The sequence below is a fragment of the Choloepus didactylus genome, chromosome 6 (assembly GCF_015220235.1).
Source record: "Choloepus didactylus isolate mChoDid1 chromosome 6, mChoDid1.pri, whole genome shotgun sequence".
Taxonomy (NCBI): Eukaryota; Metazoa; Chordata; class Mammalia; order Pilosa; family Megalonychidae; genus Choloepus; species Choloepus didactylus.
The window spans coordinates 33,068,680-33,083,593 of record NC_051312.1 but is presented as its reverse complement, the minus strand read 5'-3'; the positions used below and the strand labels follow the sequence as shown (position 1 = coordinate 33,083,593).

At 40.2% G+C, this 14,914-nt stretch overlaps 1 protein-coding gene across 9 annotated transcripts in view; it reads right to left on the bottom strand.

Moving 5' to 3' along the window:
* Nucleotides 1-14,914, bottom strand: part of AMBRA1 (autophagy and beclin 1 regulator 1) — a 182,743-nt gene that overhangs the window by 95,073 nt on the left and 72,756 nt on the right. For all 9 annotated transcript variants that reach the window (XM_037838594.1, XM_037838595.1, XM_037838593.1 and 6 more), the window contains 2 exons: nt 12,718-12,798; nt 12,211-12,311 (listed from right to left, as the gene is read on the bottom strand). In XM_037838594.1, the coding sequence (XP_037694522.1) occupies nt 12,211-12,311; nt 12,718-12,798 (182 nt within the window). The remainder of the gene's footprint in view (nt 1-12,210; nt 12,312-12,717; nt 12,799-14,914) is intronic.

Below are 14,914 nucleotides of genomic sequence, written 5' to 3'. Positions count from 1 at the left end.
TCTGAAACGTTACATCCAGAACCAGATTCCATCTTCTTGTTTGGATGTAATTTCTAGTTCATTTCTCTTCGAATAACCCAAACAGTGATCTAAGATATGTTGTTTCAGGGAAGTTCCAAATCTGTACATCCATATCCCCTGGTATGCAGAACCATTCTTCAGTGTATGTAGAGGCACTTAAAAGGACAATTGGTTTAGAGCAAGCTTCTAAGCCACCTCATATCTCAAAACCTGTTTAGTTGTGGTAGAATGTTATGGTAATGGCCCCTAATGATTCAAGCCTCCCTGTATCCATGCCCTTGGATAGTCCCCTCCCTGACTCTGGGCTTAGCCACGTGGCTTGCTTTAGCTGATGAGACAATAGCAAAAGTGACATAATCAGAGACTCAAAAAGTGTTTGTGCATTGGGACTTGACCTCTCTTTGAAACCCCGAGACACTCTGCAAAAGCACAGGCCAGCTTACTGGTGAACAAGAAACCACACAGGAAAGAAACAAGCCTTTCTAGCTTAGGCAAAGCAGCTTGTCAACTGCCAGACATGTTAGTGAAGCCATCTGTATTAGCTTTGCATGGCTGCCATAAAAAAGTACCACAAATTGGCTTAAACAACACAAATTTATCATCTTACAGTTCTGTAGGTCAGAAGTCCAAATGGGTCTCAATGGGCTAAAATGAAGGGGTCGGCAGGACTGTGTTCCTTTCTGGCGGCTCTAGGGAAAGATCCATTTCCTTGCTCACTCAGGTTGTCAGCAGAATTCAGTTCCTTACAATTGTAGGACTAGGTCCCTGTTTCCATGCTGGCTGGTAGCTAAGGGCCACTTCCATCTTCTGTCACTGTATCTCTTTCACCCTTCTGCTTTCCTCTTCCACTTTTAAGGGCTCATGTGATTAGACTGAATCTACCCAAATAATCTGGGATAATCTCCCCACCTCAAAATTTCTAAACTTAATCACACCTGCAAAGTCCCTTTTGCCACATAAAGTAATGCATTCACAGGTTCTGGGGATAGGGTGTGGGTATCTTTGGGAGATCCCTCTGCCTACTGCAACATTCTAGAGCAAGTATGCAGTACCAGCCAAGCCACTAACTGACTACAAAGTAGTCAAGTGACCTAGAACAGATGAACTGCCCACTGGACCAACAGAATCAAGACTATCAAAAAATATTTGTTGTGTTAAACTACTAAATTTTTGAGTGGTTCACTAGGCAGCAAAAAGCTAGCTGATACAATGGTCAAGGCTACATCAGTTGAGGTGTCTGTGAAACCCTCAACCCAATAACACGTAGCTCTTCCCCTTATTTGACATCATGCCATTGGCCCTTTTCAGTTCTCAGTTCTCTGAATCATGAAACAAAACAATTAAATTAGTTCTATTTCTTCTTCCAGTCTAGAACTAGAGATTATAGCTGAAATTTAACCAAAGTTAGTCTTATTATCTCCATAGAACCAGAGAGGGACTTTTTGCTCCATGACCAGAAGATATGCACAGGAAAAAATATGCTATATACATTTTTCTGCTATGCTGGAAGTTTCAGGGGAAGAACTGAATGAAGGTCACTCTTTTGATAAAGCCAAGAAAGAGGGAAATTTCATTGTCATCCAATCATCTCTCCTCTATACATAGATATCAATGAGGGCTTTGGGGTACAGCCTCTAAGCAGGGGTCTCTAACCCTTTATTAGTCATATACATTTTCTCAAATGGGCTCCTCCTTCCAATTTGCCGACACTTAAAGATCTGGAAAACTTCAGTGGAAGGAAAATGCCAATAACAAGTTAATGTTTTCTTGGCTCTTTTTGGCTGACTTCCCTATGCCTGGACCTTGACTATTAATTGAATGCTATTCAGATTCCATCTCAAAAACAAATGAGGATGGAGACCAGAGGCCTGCCTTCCCCAGACTGATAAGAGCAGTACAGTGCAATTATATCCAAACAGCTTTGTTCTGGAATGTAATCACCGCCCCAGCCTTCTTCCCAATGGGATGGCAACAGTGTAATTACCTCTTCAGGATTCATTGTTTGAGAATGTAATTCTTCTACCAGGCCCTCTTTCTAGGGGAAAGGAGCTGCAACAAGAATATAACAATTCATGGCCCCCTCCTCAGGAGCAATCTTGTGAGCTGAACAAATTACTTTTGTTCTATTAAAGTAAAGCCAATATTTAGTTTTCAGCCTGTTTTTCTACCAACAAGGAATCACCCACACCCGATGACGGTTCTGTTTGAAAAATCACAATCTGAACTATACTGTATATCTTTGTTAGGAGGCAGTTCAGCACAGTAGTTAAGAGTATATACTCTAGAGCTGGGCTGCCTGAGTTACAATTCCTACTCTGGCAAGTACAAGCTGTGGTCTTGGGCAAATTACTTATTGTCTCTATGCCTCAATTTTCTCATCTGTAAAAATGAATTATAACAGTACATACTTCACTGAAATGTTGTGAAGATTAAGTGAATTTATATATGGGAAGTGCTTAGAATACTTGCATATAGTAAGTGCTCTTAGGTTTTAGCACAGTTAAAGCACCACATTTCACAGCCACTACATTTTGCAAATGTGATCTAACACCAGCCTGTGGCCAAATATAAGCTTGAGTTACTAAGTTCTGTCTTTTGACAATTCCCACTGCCAGTTCAGCATCGTAAACAATGTTTTGGATAATTTTAAATGCTGCTGGGGAACTGTCACAGTCTCAGTTATTTGTCTGAGTGAAACTTCACTCTAATCGGTGAGAGCGACTATGGATATTTCCACGTCATTCCTTTCATTTAGGTTACTAGCCCTAAGGAAATCATGATACAGGGACCACTGCAAAATCTTGCAGTTGGAAAAATCAGCAAATATTACATAAAGAAGCCACTGGCAATATGGCAGATTCTGGAAAAATTTGGACTTTCTAGCCAGTTTTATTTATGAAAATAAATGACAAGTTTTCCTCACACGCCTGCAGTGCACCGCTTTGCTGAATAACACCCTTGTTCCCACTGGGAACTTGAACCCTGTATCTCCTCTACAGCTTTTCCTCTGTTCCTTTGTAGCTGGATCAGTTAAATTATCTGGTTTAAGAAGCAACATTTTTGGCTTGCGCTTACCAGCCATGAGCCACAAAGTAAAAACTATGAATTTTCTGCCAGGCAGCTGTTGCATCCCGCTGAACCAGCAGCAGGGTTTGCCCTGAAAGAAGAAACGGGAAGACTCAGCCGGGACTGGCTCAAACTGCCTACAATGAGGCTGGCTGAAACTACAAAGAAAGAGACATTAAATGCCAGAGATCAGTCCAAAGCAATTATCAGGGGAACTTACTTACAGAGAACTGCAGCTACGTTGTGCTGGACAATGAGACGGTGAGAAGCTCACTTGAGTACGTCTGTACCTATGGCAACTGCTGTACAGATGATACATGGCTGAGGAACAAAGGTGGCTAAATGCCAGGGGCTTGAGTGCAAGTTTTGGGAAAACATCTTGGTATGTACTCTTTTCTCAAAACAAGATGCACTCGGGGGTAGGCTGTGCTCAAGGTTAAAGCAGCCAAAGCTCAGCATGCTTCTAGGCAGTTACAGGAAGGGATACCTAAGGGGCAAGGTCAATCCATAGTCAAGTAGGATATATATGTATCAGACAGAAGCTCCAAAGAATAAAGCCCCACAAATCAAGACAGTAGAAGTGAAGTTAGGTCCCTCCTGCAAGGCACACAGTTGCAGTGGGCTGGGCTTACGATAAATCCAGAAACTCACCTCAGTAGACCTATAATAAGATGAGAGATACCTTTATACAGGACAGAGAATGTGGTTATAGGATGACTCCACAAGGTCCCTGGTCACCCACCTGCAGGGGCCTCTTTCCAAATCATGGCTTATACTAAGATATCCATGCTTGCTCTCGGCCTCCAGCTGAGTGGCACAAGGACCCAAGGGAAGATTTGGCTTTGTGGATCAGCAGATGTTAAAGAAAGGAAATTAATACCCGGAAGGTTGGCTCTACTTTGATAGACAGGGTGAGAGGTGCTGTCTGCCAACTCTCATGGCATTTCCAGTCAATTTGGAATAAATGAGGTTGATTGGGAACGTGAAAAGGGAAAGAGAAAGAAAAACTAATGAGAGCTCTGGGTTTTAAAAAGGAGTGGGGAGTTAGCATGGGCTATTAGCTTCCAAAGTTTTGAGCACTCATATAAAAACTGATGGGGTAGAAAGGACAGCAAAGAGGATTGTTCTAGTGTTTGTAGATGACCTCTAATCTTCAAGAAAGTGGAGATCGTCTGGCTGCTGCCTCCACTGCAAAAAATGGGCTTTGATATTGCATTTGGCTTTTTCTTTTTTGACTCTCCTCTGCAGATTTCGATATCGTTCATCGTTTGTTCTGAGTTGTTGCAAAACATGTCAAAGCACATATCAATCATAACCACAGAAGAGAGAGGTGAGAGAGTCCTGGCACTACAGTGGGTACCTAAAGATTAGAAGGCATCTTCAGCTGACACCTTCAAAATAAGCAAGAATTTTAAGGAGTACACGTTCACAGGACTTGGTAAGCCTTGAGATCATTCTGAGTCTAGGGAAACCCAGAACATAGAGAACTTAAAGTAGAAGTAAATAGTAGGGTCTCAATCCAGATAAACTGATATTAAAATTTCTTTTTAATGGTGAAGGAATGAGAACAGGTGGGAAATTGGTTAAGGACTTGGAAGTGAGGTTATAAGTCAATCTTTCCTGGAAACAAAACTCCTAGCAGAGCTGATAAGCACCAGATGTCTCAGTATAAAAGCTAAATGGTCTCCTATTTTCTGCTGCAGAAATGTTGAAAGGTCCCCTGAGCTCTCATAACCAGCCGTCTGTTTATACTTCTACTTTAGCATTTAGCATAGTGCCCACTGCTCCTACAGCTGTTCATGAGTACAGTGGTCTTACTCAGTAGATGGTAAGCTTATGGAGCAAAGAGATCATGTCTGGGCACTATCATCCACCTAACACTATCCCATGTAAGCAACAGAAGCTCAATAAATACTTATTGAGTCAAGATGGCTGACATACCAGCTGAGCACACTGTAGGTAATTAAAAATTAATTCATTTTTTTTTTCAAAATCGCTAATGGCTCCAGGTCAAGAGTTCTATACCAGGGTCCCATTAGCACCAATACATCATGGGTTCTTGGTATGCACACACTTTAATGTGTTCCCAAGTCATCTCTTCCCTCTCTCTGCTTCTCTTCCTAACTGAATGAGGAGTGAGTGACTCCCAGATTTAAAAATGCATCAGGATCACTTGTAAGACTTTTTAAAACACAACTTCCTGGGCCCCGTAACCAGAGTTCAGAGGACCTGGGATAAGAACCAAGAATGTGCATTTCTAACAGTTTTCCAGGTGATGCTGATATTGCTGATCCAGGGACTACACTTTGAGAATCCCATGCTTCCACGGTTACATAGGAGCAAGCACTTGGTCTGCTGAATAGATGTTCCTCTCAACAGCACGGGTCCCAATAAAAGGACGGAAAAGCGTTCTGCAAATGCAAACTTTGCGACTCCTCTATTCCTCCCTACTTGGGTGTTATAGCTATAAGTAACAGTGAACACACTAGATTGCCAAACTATCAACGCAGGTGCCCTCAGGTTGCCAAAGGACACAGCTCCCAGTTTTCTTTTTTTAAACTCAGTGACCATAGCAAAGTGGAGAAGATCCTGTTTGGGACCCATCAGAAGAACCACCGGGGAGGAAGACAGAAGAACAGTGAGAGATCAGTCAGGTTATATAAGTGAGGAGACTGGCATAGCTCTAAATCATACTGCCTCCCCTCTCCACATTATAAAAATCATCTATTGAACACTTACTGTGTGCCAAACAATACTATTCTAAATGCGTCATATGTATTAATTCATTAATTCTCAAAACAATCCTATGAGCTAGGTACTGATCTTAGGTCTGTTTTACAGATGAAGAAACAGGCCCAAAAAGGTAAAATAGGTTACCCATGATTGTACAGCTAAGAAGTAGCAGAACAGATATTTGAACCTATAATGTGGCTCCAGAGCCCAAGCTCTTAAACATTTCACTATACTGCCTCTCAGGCAGACTATACTCTGCAATTGGCAGCTGTCCTTCCCTTGCCCCACTCAATGATACATAAAGCTCCATCCAGAAGATGAATGGGGTCACATTTAGAGCTTCTTTAAACTGAAATGAAAGACAAAAATCCTTGATCCAAGCCTAGGCTTGAGCTATACCACCTCACCCCAACCCCTCAGCTAGTCTACCAGGATTGGCAGTTAAAGTCCCAGGGAAATTAAATTTTGAGTGGCAGGACCAAAACACATGGAGCTAGGAAATCAGACCACTCCTTGGCTAGAATGTAAACTTCCTGAGGGGAGAACCATTTACTCCTTTTGTAATACCCAAAGTGTCCTGGAAAATGCTAAGCATTTAGAACATGCCTCTGCACATTTCAAAGTGACAGTACACAAAGGGCACAGGGGTAAAGCATCAATGGGGAAGAGCAACAAGATATTTCCTGGGAGAGAGAGACTGAGGCACAGAAAAACTTAGTTACACAATATAAAAGAGACAGAAAAGTTCACTGACAAGGCCTAATATTTTCCCTAAAAAGGCCTGAAGAAGAAGCACAGGCAATTCAGTTGACAAAGTGGGATCCAGGTTCTCAATAAGCACACACCGTCTACTAGTGGACGTCTGCTATAAGGAGATGAGATGAAGGGCTGGAAGCAGACAGGACATAAATGCTCCAGTGATTGGTGGGGACCAAATAAGTAAAAAGCCCTGGATGCTATGAGGCAGGTGGGAAGACTAGTTCCTCTGGGAGGAGTACTGAATTTACTTGTCTGTTTCCCAGAGACAACCAAGCCTTCAGTTTCATCACCGGAGCAGAATGAAAGGTAACTGGGTTAATTATTAAAGCAGCTCTAGCTAGTACTACCACCACTAATTGTCCACTTATCTGGAGTTTATAAACAGCCATCTTAATGGATGTTGAGTTGTAATGTGCCACTCACTTTACTTGCCTGGCTACTGGGTACCAGGGGGGTATAGAGCCAAGGAGATAAATGGTCCAATACCAGAATTATTATTCATTTCTATTCATGCTCATTTAATTAATACCATGGTAGTCCTAAACTGTATTCACTACTACTCGTCATACTCAGATTTACCAGTTCAAGTATAGATCTTGTAAAGCGTGATTAAGCAATTCATTGTGCTAGAAAGCTATAATGTCATGCTGTGAAATCAGGCTAATTCCTAAAAGCCCAGCCAGTCTGAGGCCCCAGATGCCCACCCCAGTTGGCTAAACCAGACAGGCTTCCTGAAAGTAATTCCCTAAGATAGGAGGGCAATGGGGAATATATAAGGACCGGCATTTTTGAAGGAGATGGGAGGAGAAAAAGACAACTAGAAATAAGGATGAGAGGAAAAAAAAGTAAATTCTCATAAAAGGGGTAGGTCTGTCTTATCTTCACCAGGCAACAAACTGAAGGATGCCTGGGACATAAGATTATATTAAGCAATAATTATAACTGTATTCTTGGGTTTTAATACAGAATATAAACATAGTATATATGACAATAATAGTAAAAATCAGCTACAGTGAGGCAAAATTTCTGTATCTTACTAGAATTAAATATATATAAATCTAAAGTAGATCCTGACAAAATATAGTATGAAAATCAATAAAGGAATTCAAATGGTACAATAGAAGATATTCATTCAATAAAAAAAAAGTCAGTAAGGCAGTATGGAGGAACAAAAATGCATCAGACATACAGAAAACAAACAACAAAATGGCAGATATAAATACAACTATATCAATAAAATCTAATGTAAATGGACTTAATCCAATCAAAAGGAAGAGATTGTCAGACTGGATAAAAAAACAAGATCCAACTATATGCTGTCCACAAGAGACACACTTTAGATTCACAGATATAAATAGGCTGAAAGTAAAAGGATAGAAAAAGATATAAAAACAACCACCACAAAAAAGCTGGAGTTAACTAATATCAGTAATAATGTCAGACAGAACAGATTTTAAGCAAAAAAAATATTACTAGAGACAGAAGGACATTTTATGACAAAGGGTTAATTCATCAGTAAGATAAAATAATTATAAATACATATGTACCTAACAACAAGGCCCCAAACACAGACACCATGACAACTGACTAAATTGAAGGGAAAAATGGGAATTCAACAATATTTTAAGACTTCAATACCCCATTCTCAATAATGGATAGATAAGAGTAAATAAACAGAAAATCAGCAAGGATATATAAGATTTGAACAACACTATCAACCAAATAGATCTACCTGGCATCTACAGAACGCTCTACCCAATAGTACCAGAACACACAGTACCGGCATACACATTCTTCTCAAGAACACATGTAACATTCCCCTATACTAAGCCATTAAACAAGTCTCAATAAATGCAAAATAATGGAAATCATACAGAGTATATTCTCAGACTACAGTGGAATTAAATTAGATATCAAACAACATACTCCTAAACAACCAATGGGTTCGAGAAGAAATCATAAGAGAAATTAGAAGGATAACTGGGCACAAAGCCATCTCTAGCCCAGGACAGTCGACCAGGCCTCAGTGATCTGTGGCTAGGAGCAGGAAAATCCTGACCCTTCCCATTGATTTTAATCAAGATAGTAAATTAAGTACATCAGGCCCACATCTGCTAGGAACAGACGCTCATTAGGATGAAAGTAAAAAAGATTATGCAGGGCAGATAACTCCAGTCCTCTATACCTCAATAGTTGTTTGTTCTTCAGTAATTACCAGGAGGCTGTCAAATGCTGGGGCTTCTCACTTCACTTTTGTGAGGCCTCAAACAGACAGATATTAAATAACCTTTTGGTAGATATTCCCTACTTGAGCTCAAGCAAAACATGGGACAGAAGACAGAAGAGAAGTAATAGGGTCGGGAAGACTTGGTTTAAAGTCCCAGGTCTGCCTCTCACTATGTTTTATGTAGGGCTAGTAAGATAACCTTCTGAGCCTCACTTTGTTTTCCTACAGCATAGATATGCTACCATCTACCTCACAGGACTGTCGTAATTACTAAAGGAGATAAATGTATGGGAAAGCACCTAGGACAGTAGCTAGCCCATGGCAGTCATTAGCTTAATTTCCTTTTTTTATTATCAGTTGCTTTTGCGGTAGCAGCACAGAGCTACAGTTGTCTGCTAAAAAAATCAGCAGGGGAGCTCCCCAGACTTTAGTGTGCTTCCACAAAAATATACCTGGAAGAGTTGCAGCAGCCTTAAATGTATTTAAACCTCTTTAAGTATGGGTTCAGAACCATGTTCTAAAGAAGGGGCATGGCCTGGGTATCTGATAGGTGTTTGGAGACCTCCAGGAACTTACACAACTGTAGGTTTTGTAAAAGCACTGAGATAAGGGAGAAGAGATGAAGATTAACAGACTATCAAAACACTTCTCTTCAGCAGCTTCTGTTTTCTATTATTATTCTTTGGCTCTTATGAGAGGAAGAGGGCAAAACACATCTTAATTCTCTGCAAACCCTTTTTTGTTGACGATTTTGAATGGTTTTGGCTAGGGTCTACTGAAAACTCATTGAGTACCACAGGATTGGTCATATCTCTAAAAACTTTATCCCTCCAAATCTGACAAATTTCCAGGTTTTACCCCTGCAAAACAGACACTCATCATACAGAGGGTTTTACTTATGTTTAGAGCCAAGAACCAAACAGCAAGATTGATAAATAGCCAACCACCTAGACTTGGAGCTATACAAGGGCAGAGATCATGTCTGTTTTATTCACTCTGTTATCCCCAGAGCCTAGAATAGTGACTGGCATATAACAGCTGCAGAACAAATACCTCTTGAATTTAATTGTTCTGAGACCATCACAACCTCATTCCAATCAAACAAGAGAAAATGCCTTTCCAGGAAAATCAAGAGTGCTTAACTGCTAAAAGGCCAATTTCTCTTTCACTTTGAAAGCCATTTATTGTAGCAGCTCTGTTGCATAATCACAAGTTTAATAAAAAGCTAAACAAAACAAAAAAACAGCAAGAAAGCTTGGGGAAAGGGCTATTACATAATAAGATTTTCCCCAGCAAGTGTCACTGGGTCATAAAAAGCTATGTCTAGGAACCATTTAAAACAGAGGAATTAGAACAAGTAAAAAAAACCCTGAGGGTCAGCTAAGTTCCCTGGGAGCTCTTTTTTCTAGATTAAGGTCCTGGAAAAAAATGATATTTTGAACTTTGTCCTTTAAAATGACTAGGAAGGTGGTTTAGAGGGCAAGCTCTGGAGTCCTACTGTCTGAATTCAGTTCTTGCTCTCCTACTTCCCAGCTGTTATCACTTTGGGTAAGTTAACCCTCTAGTTTCTGTTCCCTCCACTGTTAACTAGATAAGAGTATCCTCTCATAGGGTTATTGCAAAAGAGACATGGAATATGTGTGAAGCACTTAAAACTCCAGTATACATATGTGTATATATACTAAATGTTTAATAAATTTCAGCCATTTTTATTACTGTTATTATAATTATTGGAATTTTCTCAAAAGGAAAAAACAAGTAATATAGCTGTCACCAGGATCTGGAGAGACATCAAAAAATATACAAATGATGGCTTTTAAGAAAAGACCAACAGGCACTCTATAACATGTACCTTGAGAAAATGGGAAAAACTAGTTTAATTGTGAATGGAAACCATCAGAATAATCTAACCCAAAAATGAAATTCTTGGGAGTCTAGATTTCCTTTCCATAGCAGCACTTTGCATCCTCTGACAGAGAACTTTTATCAGTACATTTCACATCTGTAAACAGCTATCAGATGGACTACATCCCTATATTCAAAGGTATCCACGAGTGAAATAGGGCCATTTGGGGTCAGACCTCTGGGCATGAAGGAGGGAAAAGGAAAGAGTTATTGGCGTTACTGAAGGCAAGAAGGGAGAAAACAACATACAGATGTTCAAAAAAGCTAAATGCCAAGAAAATAGAGAATTGTGGCAGTAGAGAAGCAGGAGGTGCCATGTGGAGTGGTGGAGGCAGATGTCTGGAACAAAGAAGGGTGGAGAAGAGTTCTGTAGTGTTGCCTGGCAGCAAGTGATTATCTGCCAGTGAGGAGCTTCCACATGCCATCAGCCAAGCCACACAGATGTGTCAGCCAAGGAGAGGCACAGGACCATGGGGTCTGTTAATGACTAGAGCCAGAGCCCTCCGCAGATGAGGTAGTCAGGAGATCATGACTGAGGTTTCTGGGATTTCTGTGTCTTGATATGACTTAGGGGAGGTCAGATACCATGGCCTACCAGCTCTCACAGCAGCTTGGTTAGAAATCACTCAAATAAAGCTTATAACATTCTCCCACCCTGACAGTACCACTGACTCATACAGATTCCTTCTTACCTTTAGCCACCACATGGCCCAGATTTCCCAAGACAGAATGACATTTAAAAATTTTTAATAAAAATGCTTATTAAAGACACAACTAAATGTGGCTTGACTTTTATAACTTTTATGCTTTCACATGTATAACATCACAAGTTGGCAGTGAAGGTTGATGGGATAACAACCCTTGTCAGAGAAAAAACAGAACTCTGCTTTGTTTCCTTCTCTAGAATCTGCCCAGAAGCAGCAGCACACACTATGCCCCAGAGCCTCAAAACACTGGTTACTGAACTATTCAGCTATCATAAAACTGCCTCTGCTGGGTTTGCCAAGACCATTTTCTGTTCTGTGGAGCTTTTTGAACCAGCTCCATGGGTCTCTTCCCTTCCTCCTTCCTTAGAAGATTCCTCAGTGCCTGGAAGCTCCATGTGCTGGCCATCACAAAGGGTTGGAGAGATGTGGATTAAGCTCCTAATTAAATCACAAGATTTGCTTCATGAGTATCTCACCAACCAAAACATGAACAAAAGACTTTCGTCATTCAATTAAATCATGGCCAGAACCTAATTGCTGGATTAAGAAACAACTGGTTTAAATGAAAAAAAATTTTTAAGGTTAGAAGGAAGTGGGCTCGGGTAAGAGTAACAGTTTTCTTCAAACCAGCAGTTTCCTGCCTTGAAGTAAGGAAATGAGTACAAAACCACAAAGCAGAGTTTTCAGCCAGATGCCAAGGTGCCATCATATTAACACTGATAAAGCAGAGGAAAGCTTTATCTGGTTCCCTGCCCTTTCAAATTTTCAAAACCCAAAGAAATATGTCCTTACCTGCCAGGACCCTGTTAACAGAAGAGTGAGTAGCCAAGCCAGGCTGTCCACGTTCATGAAAAATTCCAGCATAAGGCAAGTACTCAGGTAGCAGGAAACGCCTACAAAAAGGAATCATGAAAAGACTACTAAAGACTACCATAAAACAAAGGAGATATATTACCTACCTACCCTCAAAAATCAGGGCAAAGGAACCCTATAAACCTAAGTAATCCAGAGCAGCCCATAAGGAGTAAAAATTCCTAGGATTTGTCCTTTCACAAATCTGTATTTCCTTTCTTCTTCTAAAGTAAAGTTTCTCAGGGCTTCAACTCTTGAACAGGATGCCCCCCCAATGCCATGTTTCTGTCTCTTTTTATTGTGACTTATCATTCTTTCTTCAGGTGTCAGGGCTGAATTGTAGACTAAGAAATAACTCCAGATACGGACAATACCAAGCCCAGAAATTAGGTTTAAAAATTAAATCCTAGGCTCTCATAAAGGCTCTCTCTAATGCCCAGTTCTTACCTTGGGACAAAGCGTCCAAGCGAAGGTGCAGACATCCGGGCATTGCGTGGAGCTCGATGCCTGGATCTGTCACCATTGTCCCTGGGGGAAACAAAAAGTCTACATATAAGACAGTCACTAAGGCAGAAACAAGCATTTATCAGCAGTCATTTAGTAAGGAAGGGGAGGAGGATTTTTCTTGAACTAATGTGTCTCTGAACCCTGTAGCATCTGAAATTGAAGCCAAGTTTAACTCTTCCAAGAGATCTGAAGTGGATATATATAAACTTTTTCTAGATCGACAGATACAAAGAAACTTTGGTTTTTAGGACTCTTGAAGGAAGAAAAAATTCCCCCATCAACTTTACTCAACAAATGGTATCTTCACATGAATCTGTTTAGGTCCTCGGCATGGAAAAATCAGCACTAAGTGACAGAAAAACAGCACAAGAGATTGGACAGTCCCTTCTTTTAGAGACTGAAAAACTGACAGTGATGAAGAGTCTTAGAAAACAGAATCTTAAGCCAGGTCATTTGAGTGAAAAAAAAAAAGGAGAAAAAAATCTGCGTGGTTGTGAGTGTGTGTTTGTGGACTGTTAAATTCTTCTTTTACCACTTTTTTTTCCTAATCTCTATTCTTCCCATGTCCTAGTCTAGGAAGAGAAGTTCAGAGAGCCTCTTATTAAGGACAGCTCTAAGGACTTAGATAAGGATGCTAAAAGATTATACTGTACATATGTGGAGTGCTGACAAACCCAAAAGCAATAGCAATAGCCACCATTAGTTAAGTATCTACTATGTTCCAGTATAAGTGTTATTAATACATTATTCCACTTGATCCTCCTAGCTTAGCTGCCCCATGAAGTATTATTAGCTTGTTTTACAGCTAAGGAAATTAAGGACCAGAGGGATAAGATAAAAAGCCCAAGGTCATACAACTATAAAGTGGCTGAGGCAAGACTCAACGTGATGTTGAGTCTAGCTGATGTTGAAGTCCCTGCTCTTTCTACTACACTGCCTCCCATAAGAAAAGAGCAGAAAGTAGCTTCACATGGCTTAGTTTCCAATGCATGAAAGGAACAATAAGCCAAAGGGCACTGGCTGGACACAGCAGTTAATTAGCTGCTTAACCAACTCCATAAAATAAATGAACCTCTAAGAACTTGAATTGGAGCATTTTCTGAATTCTCCCTTTGGATTATCTTCAAGTCAATGAGATTATCTTCAAACTGGCCCTGGAACCAAGGTTAAGACAACATTTTGACTTTCAAGTGGTCAGCAGGAGCTTCCCAAGTCAGAAACAAAAGCTTATGGAAGCTTTTATATCTTGGTGGAGTTGCCTGCTTAGCATTAAGAGACAAATCAATCCAGGGATATTGGAAGCTGATCCATTACAAAGTCAGTACTTAGTCTTTATTTTCCCGAAAGAGAAAGCATACTATTGTCTGCCTTAACATATCATATTCCTTTGACTTGAATCTTTATAGATGAAGGGAGGGGCAAAGTGTATGCATATGGAAGGTACAAAGGGAATTAAAAAGAGCAATGAGATCAGAATTTTCTAGCCAGTAGACTGTAGTCACTGGGGAGTCCCCAAATTATAAAGTCTTGGCAGTCGGATGCACACAAAGCATCAGGTGAACACTGAACAAATAAGGTGGCTCCCAAATTAAATCTAACTATTATTTTTCAAATATATGTAGATTCCAGTTGTGATGAGTAAAGTACCAATTCATTTCAAAGTACAATTGAATTCATGATAGCTCTTCATTATTGCATCCTTTACTTATCAATAGGCACAAAAATTACAACTAATATTATGAGAGGAATTTGAAAATATTTTGAAGGTACCAAGTCTCAAAAAGGTTGAAAAGTAAGCTAAAAAGAAGCATTGTGGGGCAAATCCAATTACTTTATTCTATATCTATAAGACAGAGAGAAAAAGAGATGGCCTTCCCAAAATCACATTATGGAACAGACAATTTCATTCCTGCAAGGTCCAAAGTCAAATCTGTGATCCACCTCCCTCTGGACAACAAAGAGTACTCTATAAGCTGTTAGTCAAGTTGAAAGCAAGGAAGAAGTCAGTGCATCAGATGGTACTGATCAGCAGTTGCCAATGCCCAAGATGACACTCAGAGCTTGGTGAAATGACACAAGTAGACAAGTTAGAAAAATGGACAAATGCTAGGCTGGGGAAAATCTTGGGCTCCTACAA